The 18,961-nt window shown below is 47.9% G+C and overlaps 1 protein-coding gene and 1 long non-coding RNA gene across 6 annotated transcripts in view; one reads left to right on the forward strand and one right to left on the reverse strand.

The window, feature by feature from the left end:
* Nucleotides 1-12,805, reverse strand: part of LOC125642764 (uncharacterized) — a 31,072-nt gene extending 18,267 nt beyond the window's left edge. Inside the window, exon 1 of the long non-coding RNA XR_007358501.2 lies at nt 12,028-12,805. This is a non-coding gene — a long non-coding RNA (uncharacterized LOC125642764). The remainder of the gene's footprint in view (nt 1-12,027) is intronic.
* Nucleotides 12,806-13,139: 334 nt separating this feature from the next.
* ACAP2 (ArfGAP with coiled-coil, ankyrin repeat and PH domains 2) overlaps nt 13,140-18,961 on the forward strand; it is a 117,706-nt gene continuing 111,884 nt past the window's right edge. For 2 of the 5 annotated variants that reach the window (XM_048864524.2, XM_048864521.2), the window contains exon 1: nt 13,141-13,362. In XM_048864524.2, the coding sequence (XP_048720481.1) occupies nt 13,310-13,362 (53 nt within the window). In that variant the 5' untranslated portion in view covers nt 13,141-13,309. Of the gene's footprint in view, nt 13,363-18,961 lie in introns of all 5 variants that reach the window. The other 3 variants (XM_048864520.2, XM_048864522.2, XM_048864523.2) reach the window with 3 other exon arrangements.

The following is an 18,961-nucleotide window of genomic DNA, read 5'->3' on the forward strand; positions in this document are numbered from 1 at the left end:
TTTTTAGCATCTGTTCATATAAGAAAGCACTAACTGCTAGACACCTGTGCCCATGAAGGATGGCGTTCTCTTCCTTCACCTCTCCACTCCTCCCCCTGCCAAAACAAGAGCCAGGATGTGGCTGTTGGAGTTCTTTGCTGTGCTTGTCTTCCTAAATGTGTCCATTTATATTGTTGGTTTGTTAGATTTACAGGGCCGCTCTGTGGATGGGTTGACATCACTTATGAACAAACTGTCCAGTTACAAGAAAGGAGCTAAACAGCTGCTGAATGGTGTTGACCCGCTCCATAGCAGTAAAGCTACAGTTTCAATGCTGCATGTGCTGTCTATCACTCAGTGTCAAACGTGGCAGTTTCTATAGACTAGATTGGGCCAAAGAGCGAGCAGTTTAAGCCACTTGTTCTCTTTTGCCCCCCTCCCTCCTGCCCCCCTTTTCATTCTTGCTTGTACGGAATCGCATTTACAGCCAATGCCCCAAGGGGGTGCTGCTGTTAGCATCCTCAGTACTACCTGGGCAGGATTTTCTTTATAGACACACACATTGTTTACTTCTAAGTAAACAAAGGTAGATCTTAAAAAGAATCCGTTTTCCATGACAAGCCATAAAACACCAGGTATGGGTGGGCTGTACTATCCTGGCGGAAGGGTTATCGTGAATTCCTTATACACCCCTAGCTTTCATTAACTTTGGGCAACTTGTTTTGAGCACATAGGCTCTTTGATGACTAAGGGATCTTCAAAAACAAGCTACACATGATCTCCCTGATACCTCAGTTAGGGATAAATTAAGTTCAACTGAAATACAAATCTATCTTTTTCTTAAGTGGGTTTTTATTGATAAAGATGATCCTCTATGTTACATTTTCTTTAACACTTGCCATCACTATAAAAATATTATTGTGTGTATATTTTCTGTTTTATTGCTGGTGGTTGGTTCATTTCATTTGTTTTGGGCACAATTTGGTGTTTCTTAAACGTTGTTTCAATCTGGAAACTGGGATTACTTGGCTTTATCCACACCAATATCTCAAGACATTTGAAAGGCTAAAATTAGGTAAATTTGTTTCAAAATTTGTGATTATTGCAATGCAGTATATATAGTTTTTAAAAAAAACTGTACAAGGTACCTGCCATTTGTTGTAAATCTGCCATATTGAAAAATAGCCCACCTTTTGAGGGTGGGGAAAAGGAGAGGAAAAGGAAAAAAGTCTCCTTAGCTTGTCTAATAGGAAGAAGATCGTCAGATTGCTTATGGACTTGTAATATCATGGTGGTTGTCAGGTGCTGAGTACTGCAATGTGGTGTATAAAAGCAGAGAAATCCTCTTCCTCTGGATATGGAGTCTGGGGCACCTCCTCTCTGCTCCATGCTTTCAACAGCCAAACTGTCTCAAGAACAGCTAGTTGAGGGGGAACACCCCATTTAAAGCTGGGCCCTTCTGGTTGGCTGGCCCCAGGGCCAAGAGTTCTCTTTCTACAGGGAGCAGCTGAGGAGCTGCTGTTTCTGACGACAGAAGTGCCCTGCAGCCAAATCCCTTCCCTGAACCCTTTGTCCAGTGTCTGTCATGGCTGGGGGTGCCACCCACCCACAGGCTAGCCAGAGCCTGCACTCGGTTGCTTTAGCACAGGGGTGGGCAAACTTTTTGGCCCAAGGGCCACATCAGGGTTGCAAAACTGTATGGAGGGCCGGGTAGGGAAGGCTGGGCCTCCCCAAACAGCCTGGCCGTGGCCCCCTATCTTCCCCCTCCCACTTCCTGCCCCCCTCAGAACCTCCAACCCCCTCTGCTCCTTGTCCCCTGCCCCCCTCAGAACCTCCAACCCCCTCTGCTCCTTGTCCCCTGCCCCCACCAGGACCCCTAACTGCCCCCTGGGGACCTCACCCCCTATCCAACCCCCCCTTCTCCCTGTCCCCTGACTGCCCCCACCCCTATCCACACCCCCGCCCCCTGACAGCCCCCTTGGGACTCCCACCCCCTATCCAACTGCCCTCTGCTCCTCGTCCCCTGACTGTCCTCTCCCAGGACTCCCCACCCCAAACTGCCCCCTGGGATCCCACCCTCTTATCCAAACCCCCCACTTCCTGTCCCTTGACTGCCCCCTGACTCCAATCCACACCCCTGCCCCTGACAGGCCCCCCGGGACTCACACCCCCTATACAACCTGCCCTGTTCCCTGATTGCCCCGACCCCCATCCACATCCCCGCCTCCTGATAGGTGCCCCAGGACTCCCACTCCCAACCCTCCCTGTTCCCCGTGCCCTGACTGCCCCCCAGAACCTCCACCCCATCCAACCGCCCCACCTTCCCTTTGATTATATCACCTTTCTCCTTTTCCAGGTAACAATCCCAACCTTTCCAAAGGAGTTGTTCCCATGCCCCTAATCTATCTTTGTCCTCCTCTGACCCCTCTGACTCTGAGATGGGGTGACTGCGCACAGTATCCATGGATTTATACAATGGTGTGTTTTCAGTATCATCCTTCATCCCCATTCCTTACACATCCTGACATAATTTGCTTGTTTAAGTGCAGCTGCAGTGTTTCAAAAGATAATTTCTAATGTAAAAGCTTCCTCGTGTAGAAAAAACCCAAACACACACACATTTCAAACTACTTTCATACTTCATTAAGGAACAACCTTCCCCGTCTTCCAGCTTTTTCCTTTAGAGGTTCCCTTTTAACTTTCATAACAATAAAAGCTGCATCAGCTATCCATCACTGAAGTCTAGCAACATATACAAAAGTGTAACACACACATCCTGCTGCTTTAACCAGTATCTGCAGCCATAAGTCTTAGTAGGGATCCTACTGTAGGTGCACAGGCTCCTCGTGCATGAGATCAGAATGTTTTGAATGGCAGCGGCAGGAACCAGGCAGGCACCCTGTGCTGGGCAAAAGGAGCGGTGTGGCCACAGCCCTCCCTGAATTCCCTGGCATTGCCCAGGGCAGCACGATGAAACCTGGAGAGTGGCCAACTGGCTAATATGTGACTAATGTCAAACTCGGCCTTTTCCTGAAGAAATCCATCTTCGCTCTCATCGTAACTAACTTTTCATTGAACATGGCAAAGAAAAAATAAAAGGTTTGGGGGAGACACCACTGTACACCTCCTGTATGGGGAGCGTGACGCACTGCGGCAGCTAGTGCCACAGCAGACCTAAATCCATGTGGTTTAAACCCTGTTCATCAAGTAGTGGTCTTGTGCCCTTAATTGATGTGCACAGCAGGTGTCTCCTCTGCCTCAGGGAAGGACACACCCCACGAGTTTGGATCTGTTCCTTCTCTTCCTGCATCCCAAAATCAAGAGACATTAAGCTTAAGTGACATCTGTTGGAGTAATCCATGAAAGTCACGTCTGATCCTGGAGAAGAGACATCCTCCAAGCCAGAGCTATGGCAGCTATCAATGCCACGTACCCCAGTAACCAGGCACCAGAACCCTGGTTTCATTGGGGAAAAGGCTGAAAGGATTCCAATACCGCCACCAGCAGCCCTGGCAGACATTGGCACCAGCTCCAGGGCAGAGAGATCTGGCAGCATGCCATCCACTTCAGGTGCCAAGGAACATACCCGCACTGAGTGCAAGCTTAGAACAGTGTGCTTGTCCCCTGAAGGACTCAAAGTGTTCTTTCAAAGGCAAGTCTTCCAAATCCTGCTTGACACTGAGGGACGGGAGCAAGGCCCTGGTGAAGAAGGTTTGCGAGACAGAGGTACCGGCACCAATGTTGATGCAGACACCTGCCCTGGTACAGACCATCAAGCCCTTCCAGTACCAAGATATGCCTTCAAAGAACTGCCTTTTGTCAGCAGGACTGACAGTGATGGTGCAGGTGTTCTGGACCTGCACCCAATGGCACCACTGTTACCAGAAATGTACTTTGTTCTGTGGAGGTGGTGCTTACATAGTGTCCATCGAATGCAGACACATGACTATCATAGAAGACATTCTATATATCCATCAGTTCATCTCTAGAATCAATCCTTTTCCTTTTTTCATTTTGAAGAACTCGTTACCAGGACATTTAACTTGTGTTTCAGTCATGAAACTGCCTCTGCAGCTCTCCTCAACTCCATGAGACTAACCAGCAGTAGACATGCATCCAGGGAGGAGAGTTGAGGAGAGATTAAAGAGGGAGAGCTAGCCTTGGCAACGAGATGAATGCTGGGTGAGGTAGTAATAATGGGACCTACAAATATACCCTAATTGTGAGCTGAACTATGAAGAGTGAGTGAAAGTTCATAAAAGACACAATAACCTACAACAGTAAATACTGCTGGGGAAAAGATGCAAAAGGGAGGTGGACTGAATTAATCCAAATGAAAAGTCCTACTGTTATAACTCAAAGACTATGATAAGATCATGCCTGGTAAACAAGAGAAGTGGAGAAGAGAAATAATGGACCAAAATTGGTGTCTCAGAAATTAGGCCTACTTGATGGACAAAATAGTGAGAGGATGAGCTATTTCGTTCATTATTCCCTTTTGGGGTCCTCTGAAAGAAAAAAAAGTTAGAAGGAGAATCAGGCTGTTGGAAAATTGCTGCCTCAAGGAGCTCAATCTATTTAGCTTAACAAAGAGAAGACTTAGGCCAGAGTTACAGCACCGGCAGGTACAGCGCTGCTCAGAGAGCACTGAAGGGAAACTGCTGTTGTGTGTTCACACTGTCAGCTGCCTGTGCAATAGTGTGTTCACACTTGCGGCACTTGCAGTGGTATTTGGAGCATTGCACTCTGGGAAGCTATCCCACAAAGCATGTCTTCCTCTTCTGCCGCTAAGAGTTGTGGGAAGGCTGATGGGGTCGTGGGACATCCTGGTTCCTTTCCCAATGCCCCGTGATGCACTGCTTCACATCCCAGCAATCCCTGTGCTTCCGTCCACATTGGGCGCCGTCTTTCAATGGTTTGTGTACTGTGTGCCCTGCCTCTTTGGGCTGCAGGAATGGGTCCCACACTGTTGACCAGTATGCTGCTCGCTCTGACCAACATGTCACGAGTGGCAGTGGAGTTAGTCCTTAAACTAAGGGGAGGGATAGCTCAGTGGTTTGAGCATTGGCCTGCTAAACCCAGGGTTGTGAGTTCAATCCTTGAGGGGGGCCATTTGGGATCTGGGGCAAAGTTTGGGGATTGGTCCTGCTTTGAGCAGGGGGTTGGACTAGATGACCTCCTGAGGTCCCTTCCAACTCTGATATTCTGTGATTCATTCCATACAAAGGCAGGAGGAGTGTGACATTGATCTCACCACACATAATAGCTACGAGACTGCTTGTGGCATTCACAGAGGTGCTGACCACAGTGGAACGCTGCTTTTGGGCTCGGGAAATAAGCACTGAGTGGTGGGATCACATCGTGATGCACGTCTGGGATGACAAACAGCGGCTGCAAAACTTTTGCACGAGGAAAGCCACGTTCATGGGACTGTGTGCGGAGCTTGTCCCAGCCCTGCGGCACAAGGACACGAGAATGAGAGCTGCCCTGTCGCTGGAGAAGCATGTGGCAATTGCACTGTGGAAGCTGGCTACTCCAGACAGCTACTGATCAGTCGCTAATCAGTTCGGAGTGGGAAAGTCGACTGTTGGATTCGTGTTGATGGAAGTGTGCTGGGCCATTAATCGTATCTTGTGCTGAAAGACGGTGTCTCTGAGCAATGTGTGTGACATTGTGGATGGCTTTGCACAAATGGGCTTCCCTAACTGCGGAGGGGGCGACAGATGGCACACACATTCCAATTCTGCCACCAGCGAGAAGAGGGACTGAAAGGAGAATGCAGCAAGCCAGAATGGAGCGGCTCTTAAACGTTACGGAGCACCAAACAGACATGGTCCAACTGATACTAGCATTGCAAAACAAGCCGCTCCGCACCCACTGAGTACATTAATCGCAAGGAGTATTTCTCAATGGTTTTCCAGGCACTTCTGGATCACCATGGACGTTTCACAGACATTAACGCAGGCTGGTCCGGAAAGGTGCCTGACGCACGCATCTTTTGGAACACTGGCCTGTTCAGGAAGCTGCAAGCAGGGACTTTCTTCCTGGACTAAAGATCACTGTACGGGAAGTCAAAATGCCCATTGTGATCCTGGGAGACCCTGCTTACCCCCTAGTGCCATGGCTTATAAAACCATACACGGGGCACCTTGACAGCAGCAAGCAGTGGTTCAAGAACAGGCTGAGCAAGTGCAGAATGACTGTTGAGTGTGCTTTTGGCCATTTAAAGGCCTGCTGGCACTGCCTGTATGGGAAGCTGGACCTGGCTGATGACAATATTCCTATGCTTATAGCTGCGTGCTGTACGCTCCATAATATTTGTGGAGGGAAGGGTGAAAGCTTCACTCAGGGCTGGACTGTTGAGGCTCAGCACCTGGAGGCTGAGTTTGAGCAGCCAGAGACCAGGGCTATTAGAGAGCTGCAGCGCAGGGTCTTAAGGTTCAGGGATGCCTTGAGGCAGCAATTTGAAGCTGAAAGCCACTAATATTTGTTGCTATGCTCGGGAGTGCGGTGCTTGTAATGCTAGGAGGTGATTGCGATTGATGCAGACGATGCAATATGAAGGTTTAAGATAATTGTCTGTTGCTTTGCAGGGCTCTGTTTGTTTGTTTTCAGTTAACAGAATAAAGATTGCTTTCAAACCAACACAATTCTTTTATTAAAAAACAGCCGGAGAGAGTCAAACAAAAAAACACATCAGCACTGAGCGGGATGGGGAAGGGAAGGTCCCAGGAAGAGGTGGGGTACCGGGATGGTTAAAGATTTATGCATGTCCAGGGATCCTATCCAGCCTTCTCCTTTGGAGTACAGTGCAGGGGGTACTGTACTTCAACAGGGCCAAACTGCAGAGGGATGGCTGTTGAGTGCAGTGGGAACGGGGGGTCCGCAGTGCTGTACTGTGATGGGGAGGAGTGGAATGCTGCGGGTGCAGACTGGAACCAGGAGATTGATAAGAGTGTTCTGGTGGTGTCTGGGGGGTGCATGGGAAAGAGTTCTGTGACAGTGGCTGCAGGGGAGTGCGGGTGCGGAGCTGCTTGTTTTGCAATGCTAGTATCAGTTGGACCATGTCTGTTTGGCGCTCCGTAACGTTTAAGAGCCGCTCCATTCTGGCTTGCTGCATTCTCCTTTCAGTCCCTCTTCTCGCTGTCCTGACACTCCTTCAATTCCTGTTTTTCTGCCGCAGAGTGCATCATAATAACACGCAGGAAGTCCTCCTTAGTTCTTCGTGGCTGCTTCCTAATTCCACGCAGCCGTTCAGCTGGCGATAACAAAGAAGGAGGCTGGGATCCTAAGGTCATCTCTGTGAAGCCAAAATGCAACATTTTACAGAAGCAGTATTGTTTTCAAAACACAGAACACTGATTTAGTGATTTAAAACACAGCCACTATTCACATACCTGTCACTAACTGGCTGACCCCAGGCAAGCAGACATGAGCCACAAGACCCCCAAAATGGTGAGTAGCCTCAGGGGCAGGGTAAATCACTGTTCCCGGACCCTACTGTACACTGGGCACGTGGCCCCTGGGGATAGCCAGCACTGTATGAGGGGCCCTGAAAATCATTCCTGTCCCCACATTTTCCTCAGGCTGTGTTCATTATGGAAGACATCTCGTGGCTGAGGGTGAGCAGGGAATCAAGGGAGGGTCTTCTCCAAGACTGTGGCTTCTGCCCTGGCCCCGATGTGGCTCGCCTGTGTGCAGCAATGGTCTTCTCCTTGCCCCCTCGGTGCCCCTTGCCCCCTCGGTGTCCTCCCCCCCGTGACAGCACAGTGGCACGGGAAAGTTGCTGTTATTGGGGCAAGAAACAAAGAAGCTTTGCCAAAGAACCTGCGGCAGCAGATTGCTCAGTGTCTCCGTGAGAGTTTCCTGGAGGTTTCTGAGGCAGATTCCCGCGAAGTGAGGGAGTCAATCAACAGCCTGTTCCGCCACTCAGACTAGACATGTGGTGGTATACGCATCATACAGACACAAGCCTGCTTTCTGCAACCCTCCTGCCCCCAACAACTCGCTTCAGCGATTCCCAAAATCAAATCCACTGTCCAGGGGCCTCCTCTCCTGTTTGCGCTTTGCCAAGATCCGACAGCTGTGACTCGCTAGCCTCCTCCGGGGTAGAAAAGAGCTCCTGGCTGCATGCATCTCTGACCTCCGAGTCGTCCTCTGCCTCTGGGTCCCTGTGCCCCTCCACATCGTCGTCCAAGATTTCCTCCTCCTGGCTCGGTCCACTCTCGACTGGCACAGGTATCTCAGTGGCCTTCGCAGTGGAGGTGGGGTTGCTGCCGAGTATTGTGCCCAGCTCTTTGTAGAGCCGGCAGCTCATGGGCGCAGCACTGGAGTGGACGTTTGCCTCCCACGCCTTGTGGTAGGCGTTCCACAGCTCCTTCACTTTGATCCTGCACTGCAGTGTGTCCCCGTCATGGCCTCTTTCTGTCATGCATCATGAAATCTGTCCATAGGTATCATAATTCCTACAGCTGAAGCGCAGCTGTAACTGGACAGCCTCCTCTTCCCCAATGTTGATGAGGTCCAGCAGCTCAGCATTGCTCCAAGAGGGGAATCGCTTGATGCATGGAGCAGGCATGGTCACCTGGAAAGATGCGCTGAGACCACTGCACGCATCACCGAGCAAACAGGAAGGGGACTTTCAAAATTCCAAAGGAATTTACGGGGTTGGGATGATGGTTGGGCAGCCTGAGGGCAGGGCAGTAGAGTTCAAACCGATGAACAGGGGCGAGAACAGGCACTGTGGGACACCTCTCAGAAGCCAATTGCAGCACTGTAATCCACCACGGTGTCTACGCTGGCCCCGCGCGCTCTAGTCCCAACGCAGAAAGCTGTACGCCTCTCGTCAGGGTAGTTTTTTTTACAGTGCTGCAACTGTGCAGTTTCTGCGTACTAAGTGGCTTGGCAGTGTGTGCGCCTTGGGAGTTATAGCACAGAAAGCTGCTTTACTGCGCAGAAACCTGCCAGTGTAGACAGATGTCACGTTTTTCCTGCCAGAACGGATTTCCTCCAAGTGCAAGCTGGTGGCTGCACTGGAAGAAAAGATTTGTGGCCTGGAAGGACAAAGTACAGACATGACAGAGCATCAGAGAGGTTAAGGAGTACTTGGACAACCTGATTCAGAAAGCATCACAACCCCAGGTTCAAGAAAGAAAGGAACCAGCCACTAAGGAACTAGAGTGTGGAGACCAGAGAGGGTGGTGGGCAGTTTACCACCAGACGCAAGAGGACCAGGTGGCATTCCGCACTGCTAGCGGCAGATGTGGATGAGCAGGCCGCAACCACCAGACAGAACAGGACCAGGAGGAATTACACATAGGTAGAAGTGTACAATCATTATCAAGTTCTTAGCATGGAAACTAAAGAAAATATTGCTGACGATCTGGTTGATCTAATGGAATAAAGAATTGTATGGGACCTGGATGGCTACAAAGCCCAACCCAAAAGACAAGCAACTGCGCCCACAAAGAGATTTCCAACCATCCAAGGAGGACAGACTATCCTTGTTGGGAATTCTGTCAGAATGGTCGGACCAAAGGCCCATCTAGCCCAGTATCCTATCTTCCGACAGTGGCTGGTGCCAGGTGCTTCAGAGGAAGCTAACAGAAGAGGCAATCATCCAGTGATCCATCCCCTCTCTTCCAGTCCCAGTTTCTATCTGTCAGAGGCCAGGGATACCCAGAGCATGAGATTGCATCCTTGACCATCTTGGTTAAAAGCCATTGATAACCCATTAATTTATCTAGTTCTTTTTTGAACTCTGTTACAGTTTTGGCCTTCACAACATGCCCTGGCAATGAGGTCCACAGGTTGACTGTGCATTGTGTGAAAATATACTTCCTTGTGTTTGTTCTAAACCTTCTGCCGATTGATTTCATTGTGTGATCTTGTTCTTCTGTTATGTGAAGAGGTAAATAACATTTTCCTATTGACTTTATCCACACTATTCATATTCCTCCCTCTCAGGTGTCTCTTTCCCCTGCTGTACAGTTCCAGTCTCTTTAATCTGTCTTCCCATGGAAGCTAGGAGAGCAAATGTAAAGGAAAAAATGTGAATGATGATAGGGAACTGTTTAAGAATACATTACTAATTGCCCAAAATGCCACAACTGAGAGAGAAGGCTCAACTGGTGTTAAAAAAACAACCTTATAGGGGAAATAAAAGCAGCTATTAAAAAAAAAAAGGAGAAACTGATAGCGATAAATATCAGAAGCTAAAATTGTGCAACATGACACAAGAAGGGCTAGCAGAGTTAAGGACAGTGAAGAGTTTTCAAAGTGTATTAGGAACAAAAGGAATCCTAACACGGGTATGGTATTGATCTATTCCTAGAATTACTCCTGGGGGAATTCTGTGGTACTCCACAGAAAAGGCCCCCCCTGGCAAGATTTCTGTGCTTCCCTGCAGGAAATGACATGAAAATTCCACCTATTTGTAACAACACTTTGCATAGCTGTAGCAGCTTCCATGTGAAATGAGGATCTCAATGTTTTTAGCGCTATCATTTTTTACACTGACTATTAATTATGCAAGCATATATTTCTGTAGTGTTACCCAACTCTATTTGTCTGTTGTTAAGCTGTTTATCTTGTCAGAATCCTAGAGCCATCGAATCCCAAAGCGTGGTGGCTCCAAGGCAGGGACTGATTTTGAGTTACTTGTCTGTACAATGCATAACACAAGGATGCCCTGATCCTTACTAGAATAAAAATATTAATTCCAAATTAGGTAAGTTCATGGAGGATAGGTCCACCATCAATGGCTATTAGCCAAGATGTACAGGGATGCAACCCCTTGCTATGGGTGTCCTAAGCCTCTGACTGCTAGAAGCTGAGACTGGATGACAGGGGATGGATCACTTGAAAACTACCCCATTTTGTTCATTCCATCTGAAGCATGTGGCAGCAGCCGCCACTGTCAGAAGACAGGATATGGGGCTAGATTCTACCAGTATGCCCATTCTTCTGTTCTCAATTAAGGAAGCTTTGCAATATCTACATGAGGTAACGATTACTATATTCATTATACAGAGGGATAAACTTGCGTCAGAGACTGAGCAATTTGTCCAAAATCACATTCTGAATTGTGTAACAGTTGTTAATCAAACCAAGGATGTTTCTTCTTCCATGTATGTGTAACACACAAAAATACTAAATGTAGATAAAGTCCAGGCTGCTTTAAACGTATAAAAATAAAGAGCAAATTTAAGGGGACTCGGGGTTTCTGTGATGACTTGCAAAAAGAAAAGGAGTACTTGTGGCACCTTAGAGACTAACCAATTTATTTGAGCATGAGCTTTCGTGAGCTACAGCTCACTTCATCGGATGCATGCCGTGGAAACTGCAGCAGACTTTATATATATATACACAGAGAATATGAAACAATACCACCTCCCACCCCACTGTCCTGCTGGTAATAGCTTATCTAAAGTGATCACTTTAGATAAGATATTACCAGCAGGACAGTGGGGTGGGAGGAGGTATTTTTTCATATTCTCTGTGTATATATATAAAGTCTGCTGCAGTTTCCACGGCATGCATCCGATGAAGTGAGCTGTAGCTCACGAAAGCTCATGCTCAAATAAATTGGTTAGTCTCTAAGGTGCCACAAGTACTCCTTTTCTTTTTGCAAATACAGACTAACACGGCTGTTACTCTGAAACCTGTGATGACTTGAATATCACAATTTACAATTTTCCTTGCAAACGAGTAAAACTGCATCTGTTTCTCTTTATGAGCAGACCAGAGGCTTGACTGAACCCTTCCCTAGAGTGAGTCAAATCACCACGGGAGCATTGTCTTAATAGGTTGTCAGTAATTAAATATTTACTCACTGCTTTTAAAATACAGCAGTTACTATTCACATACTACTAGGGCGTCTGCTTCTTGAATGCTTACGGAAGTAGTTCATGGGTAAGAATCCCCTGCACTCAAAGGGTCTAAGTATGAGTCAGGACAGTGTGCAAAGGTCAGGACTGTAACTGAGGTCTGTGCTGTGGTTTCTGTCTTGCACCACGGCGGCTGTTTGCGGGTTGTAGGATAACACACCTGTACAGGGCTGGTTACTGTCTCATGTTCTTGCTCCGCCACAGCAGGGCTGTTAACGTTGGTTGGAGGAATTCCTGGAGATTTCATCACGTGACAATCTTTAATTAAAGATTAATCTTTAATTGCTGGAGGGCTGCAGCAAGCTCTCCCGGGGGGCAGCTGCAGTGAGTTGCAGGGACCAGCTCCCTCGCTGGCGGGCAGGGCTCTCGCCCCCAGGCCTGGGTTTAACATGAAGCGACACGAGGGGCGCAGCCCAAGCCGGGCTCGAGCTAGGGTCACCCGACCGCAACGGCGGGAAAACAGGGCGGGGCGGGGGGGCAATAGGCGCCGCTCTACGAAGAGCCCCCGCCGCGGGACCGCCCCACGGAGACGGGACCTCTGGTCGCCCTAGCCAGGGCAGCCCGGGCGGGTCCCTGCGGGGCAGGGGCAGGCCTAGGCCGGCACAGCAGCCGGCCCCGCAGCGGGGTCCTGGCCGCCTGCGGACCTACGCCGCCAGGGCCTGCCCCGGGCTTCCCACCTCTCGCCGGGCGGGCTCCGGGGCCCTGCGGCGGGGAGTTCCGCAGACCCGTGGCCGGCGCAGGCGCCCTACCGCTCAAGCGGGGAGGCGGAGCCACGGGCCGGGCGGGCGCGTCACCTCCGCCCCGTCCACGTCGACGCAACCGGCGCAGAGTCGCCGCCCCCTGACGAGCAGTCCCGCTCCAGCCCCTCGTCCTTCCTCGGTGGCTGCAAAGCCCCGCCTACTGCTTTTCCCCTCTGAGGTTGGTCGACCTAACTGTCAGTCAGCAGTAGAAGACGTTACTTTGTCTATCTCCATTGGCTTGCGTGGTTGTCATTCACTGAGAAAGGGCGGCATAAGGAAGTAGCTCTCTGTCGCGTTCCGTGATTGGCTCTCTCTTCCTGCGTGCCACTGCTGTAGGCGGGGCGCAGAAACATCGCCTCATGTTGGGTTTGGTGATTGGCCAGGCCTGGCTCAGCTTCTGATCTGGTTGGATAATCTGGTTGTCACTCACGCTAGTAGGCTGCGCAGCAGGAAGCCCGCCTCTATCCCCCCAGAATTGGCCAAGCCTGTGTAGTTCGCTTTCCGATTGGCTGGCTGGGTTGTCAGTCCCTTCAGCGGGACAGGAGGAGCGCGAGCGGGGACGTCTCTCGGTCCCGTGTAGGCGTAGTAGCAACGGCTCCGGCCGCCCCGCGCCGCCATGAGACCCGCCCCGCGCGCCTAGCCCCGCCCCGCCCCGCCCCGCCCCGCTCTGGCCGGCCCGGGGTCGCTGCCCGTCGCCCCGCGATGAAGGTGGCCGTGGACTTCGAGGAGTGTCTGAAGGACTCGCCGCGCTTCAGGTGGGGGGGGGCTGGGTCCCGGGTCCCGGGTCCCGGGGGGTTCTCCTGAGCCCGCGCAGCGCCGAGCCCGCGGGAGGAGCCGCGTTGCGCTGGGCTCGGGGGCGGCGGCGGCGGCGGAGTTCTAGCCGCGCCCCCGCGGCCGCGGTCCTCCCTCCAGCCGTGCCTCCGTGGCCTCGCGGGGGCGTCCCGTGGCTTGCGGCAGCGACGCGGGGGGGCCCCCCGCCCGCCCCCGGGCGGGACCCCCGGGACCCCGCGCTGCCGCGGCCGCGTTGCGAGCGGACTTTCTCGCCCTTCTTTTCCGCGGCTGGCCCGGCCTGGCCCCCCGCGAGGAGCCCCGCACGGCCCGGGGCGGGGGCGGCGGCGCCTCTCTGGCCTCTCCGCGCCGCTGCGAAGCGCCCGGGGAGCGGGTGCGTCTGTCCGCGCTGAGCGCGAGCTCCCGGCGGGCTTGAGGGGGATCGTGGAGCTGTTCTGCGGCGGGGAGTTGCGAGGCGTGGTGCGGGATCGTTAGGGCTTGCCCAGGGCTCTGCGAGCCTACACACGAGGAGGTGCGGTAGAGTTGGAAAGTTTTACTTTTTATATTCGTTTCTGCAGACCCCAAGAGCTGTTGGGAGATGGGGGTCTCGTGAGACCTTTCTGCGCCCCCTCTTAAAACGCAAAGCTAACCAGGAAATGGGGACACGGCTCTCTTGACATGTTTAAATACCTTGCACCCAATGAAGAAGCTGCCCTGCGGAGGGACCCTGGGGCAGGGCGTGTCTTGTGAGAACTGAATTGGGACAAGGAGCTTTATAGGGGGTAGCAAAGACTAATTGGATAAAAGTCTTGATTTATTTTTTAAGTGCAAGTATTTTTAAGATCCTGCGTGTGTACTCTGCAAAAATTAAAAACACAAACCATATTTAAACAGTGACAAATAAGTCAGATGTTGGTTGAACAGATTCTGTTGATGTGACTCATTTTCTCTGTTTATAACTGGGGGATAACTTCCTTTCTAATATGTGAAACAAATACAGGGCAACAGAACCAAAGTCTTAGTTTGAATTTTAAAAAGAAGCAGCAAATTTAAAATACATGGAAATATATCTGCTGTGGGTGACAGTTGCCAATCTTAGTAAACAGTCAAATGAAAAATGTACTCTGCTGATCCAGTTTTATGTAACTGAAGCAGCCTTTCAGAAAATTTGGTTAAAATACCGGACTGAAACAATGTACAAATGAGCCCATGAAAAGCAGGTAACGGGTCCTTATATATACTGCAGAATTGCTAGCCCAGTAGGATATTTTAGCTAATATCACATGGATGAACATTTCTCACATTAGTCACTTTGGGAAAGGAATATGTTCTAGCCCTGCAGACTCGGGGACTAAAAGTTATTTTATCTTTAGCTAAGAATGTTAACCAGCAAACATTTTAATTGTACAATTTTTCTTACCCCTAACATCTGTACTGTAGTTCAGTAAACTAGAAAAACTAGACAGTACCCATGGTATTCTATTCAAAACTGCCAGAGACTAGAACTGACAACAGCAGTTTCAGTCAAGCACTAAACCTGACCTGTGATGAATGAGTATAGCTCAGAGACATCTAAGTGATTTGCATATTTATAATGTATTAGGTAAGACTTGTAAAACAAAAATACCACCCACGCCCTAGTTGGCTGATGGAGAAAGTGGCTTGCATGAAGGATTGTCAATTTGAATTTACCACTTTTTAGAAGGAAAAGCCTCTATAGTCATTGGAATAATTAATGCACTGTAATGTGAGCTCACAAAAAACACTTTATTATTTTTATAGATTGAATTCACCTAGAATATTACATAACTATTGTTCAAGAAAGAAAAGGAGTACTTGTGGCACCTTAAGAAACTAACCAATTTATTTGAGCATAAGCTTTCGTGAGTTACAGCTCACTTCATCGGATGCATACTGTGGAAAGTGTAGAAGATCTTTTTATACACACAAAGCATGAAAAAATACCTCCCTCCCACCCCACTCTCCTGCTGGTAATAGCTTATCTAAAGTGATCACTCTCCTTACAATGTGTATGATAATCAAGGTGGACCATTTCCAGCATAAATCCAGGGTTTAACAAGAATGTCTGGGGGGTGGGGGGGAGTAGGAAAAAACAAGGGGAAATAGGTTACCTTGCGTAATGACTTAGCCACTCCCAGTCTCTATTCAAGCCTAAGTCATTATGCAAGGTAACCTGTTTCCCCCCCCCCCCCCCAACCCTGGATTTGTGCTGGAAATGGCCCACCTTGATTATCATACACATTGTAAGGAGAGTGATCACTTTAGATAAGCTAGTACCAGCAGGAGAGTGGGGTGGGGGGAGAGAAAACCTTTTGTAGTGGTAAACACCCATTTTTTTTCATGCTTTGTGTGTATAAAAAGATCTTGTGTACTTTCCACAGTATACATCCGATGAAGGGAGCTGTAGCTCACGAAAGCTTATGCTCAAATAAATTGGTTAGTCTCTAAGGTGCCACAAGTCCTCCTTTTCTTTTTGCGAATACAGACTAACACGGCTGTTACTCTGAAACCTATTGTTCAAGAGCTTTTGTAAATGTGTCATGTATTACAAATTTTACAAATTCAGACTCAAGGAAGGAAAGTGGGACTGGAAAAATCTTCAAATACTGTGAGCAATCATGAAACTGACAAAAACAATGAAGTTTCACCCTGCTGCTTAGGAAACTGATAAATTGCTGCAGAAGAGCCTAAAAGAGCAAAAACAACCAAGGAGTGCTTGTGGCACTTTAGAGACTAATTGTTAGTACTCCTCGGTTTTTTTGCTGATACAGGCTAGCATGGCTACCACTCTAAAATAGAGCAGTGGGTTAGATTAGAAGAAACTCCCTCCAGCTTCCTCAAAGCAGACCATAGACACTGGGACTGGGAAGTGGGGCAAACAATGAAAGCTTTCTCTCCTCTTTTAAAGCCTGAGAAGGTAGTAGGTTTTTAATTAATCTGATATCTGCTAGTCAGAGTCTGATAAAAAGGTGGAGCAACTTGTCAGGGTCTGAGGACAGCAGGCTGGTAAGAATCCCAGCTGTCTGTGGGTAGGTACTTGAGTGTTTTAGGAGGGCAGTGCTCATGGATCTTGCTGCTGCTGGTAATTGTCTGAAGTGGTGTTAGTAACACAGGTAATTTATTTTAGCTCTTCTCTTTAAACACAAAGATGAGCAGCTATATGAATTGGTAATTGTCATATGCAGAACATCTTCTCTAACTAGGAGCAAGTTGGAATGTGCAATTGACTAATTTACCTTTAGAGTTAGGAAATCTTTTAAAAATATCTAATGGTAACAAAAATCAGTTCTGCTAAAATCCATTGCATTTATTTTCTAGCCAGTTATCCCTCCCTCTCTCCTTTTTTAAAATAATACAAACAAAAAACGCTTGTTTTGGCTTATTGTTGCTATCTAGTAACCCACAGTTTTCCTAATTTTTTTCTTGAGCCTTTATAGAGGCAACACTAAATATTTGTAAAATATTATTATAATGTAAAAGAGTAACCAATATTCCTTTACAGATAACTTTAAAAGAAAATAAAAACCAAATCTGAGTCCTTATGAGTATTCTTATCCTTTGTATCACTTTTTTCCAGCAGCGTGCTTACATACTGCTATTATCATAACAAAAATCCATACCATTCAAGCTCAGTTGTATACTAGTTTTTCCCTCCCATATTGAGTTTTATCAAATTTATTTTATTTCTGGATTTATAAAATGTGCCTATCACACACACAGTGTGCTCTTAATAAATTGTGAATTTTTTAAACTACTGTCAAAGTAAACATATGCCAACCCCAAAATAGATCCCTGTTTCCTGAAAACACCTGACTAAATGATGATTTGCAATTCTAAGCATGAAATGTGAGATTTCCAAAGCACTTAGAAAAGGTGAGTAAATATCACTTATTCCCATTTTACAGGTGAGATGACTGGGGTGCAGAGAGAAAATATAATTTGACCAGAATCACATGATGATCATTGGCAGTTAGGAACAGAACCCAGACTGTCTCATTCCCAGCTGTGCTAACTGCACTAGACCTTGCAGGTTCACGGACTCTGTCTACCAGCATAATGGAGCGAGGAAATTCCAGAGTTGAGGGCCCTCCATTGATGCCTGGCTTCCAGTTCCCTAGTGTTCAGATTCAGGGACTGTGACCTAAAGTGTGACCCACCCTAACTTCATCTGTCATGATATCACATAGATTGTGAGGCAGTGTTTCCAGTAGTGAAGAACAAACCACACTGAGCTTTATGCATCAAAATAAACTGCTTGAATGGCCACAAGCAGCAAGGAAGGAGCCAGTGCAGTCTTGGAGAACTGGTCTCGTGCTATTTGTGGTTCTCCATAGAATACTGGCCCAAGTTCAAGATCCTAATTCTAATCTTCACACCTCTCCATGGGCTGGGATCAAGCTGTCTGAAGCACCACCCAGCTGTCTATAACCAAACCTTCCATGACAACCGCATTTCTCAGGAACAGCGTAGTGGTCTAGAACAAGAATAAGACTGAGAGCTGGAGACAAAGCTTGTTTAGTGGTTGGTCCCACAATTGTAGAACTCCCTTGGTCACATCAGGATGTTTACGTATCTCTGTCTTCAGACTCATTTGATAACATCCTTACTTTCCCTGAGAAATTAAATAAACCCCAATAACACCAGTTATCCCTCGCTATCATGGAACAAGAAGAGAGAAAGACTGCTGCTCCATTTTATTGGAACCATTAAGGTTTGTGCATGCTTCGTTGAGTAAGTGTTACCTTTTCTCATACCTTCTCTTTTTGTCTTTTAATGACGCTTGATGTGTCATGTTAAATATAGACTGTAAGCTCTTTGGGGCAAAGATGTCCCTTTACTCTTTTTCTGTGAGGATCTGAAAAACAATACCCTATATAAAGCATGAACGTAGGCCAGAGTAGCATTTGCAGTAATTTACTGCGTCGTAATGGTTTAGGTGCTCACACATTTTTCATTCTGCTTGGTTCATAGGCAATGTCTAATTTAATCAGTTGCAGAATGCTGTTTGAACTTTGCACTTAAACAGTGCAACAGCTTACTGGCTTTCAGGTTCCAAGCTCTGTGCTCCATCAGGAACTATGAATTTTCTCAAATCCTCTCCCGAAAAGATGGAAATAATATTTACAGCTTTTTTTGTTGCGGCGTAATATTTTGTTGATGGTGACTTGATTAGTCTTGCCACCATATTAAAAACCAGTAGTTGTGTTAATTGTAATGTTGTTGTTTGAGAAATATGAATACATGATTAGATATCTTTTTCTGTCCCCTAAATTTATTTTTGTCTTAATTAGAGCATGAAATAGTCATTTACCCTTTTGCCATTGCAGGACTAGATTACTGCACTTCTTTTTTTAACAGGCGTGCTTGAAAACACCTTGCATAAATGGGATAGTCTTGCCTGTTATTCTAGAACTTCTTTTGGCAAATATTCTGGGGACTTCAGAATTTTTTCTCAGTGCTCTGAAACCAAAGTTTAGTTGATAAGCTCCTCTGACCAAAATAACTGTCAATTTGAAATCCAGGTAATTGTAAGAAAGCAAGCTGAACTGTGCTGAACTGGGGTTT

This window comes from Caretta caretta, chromosome 9, assembly GCF_965140235.1.
Source record: "Caretta caretta isolate rCarCar2 chromosome 9, rCarCar1.hap1, whole genome shotgun sequence".
NCBI classification, from domain to species: Eukaryota; Metazoa; Chordata; order Testudines; family Cheloniidae; genus Caretta; species Caretta caretta.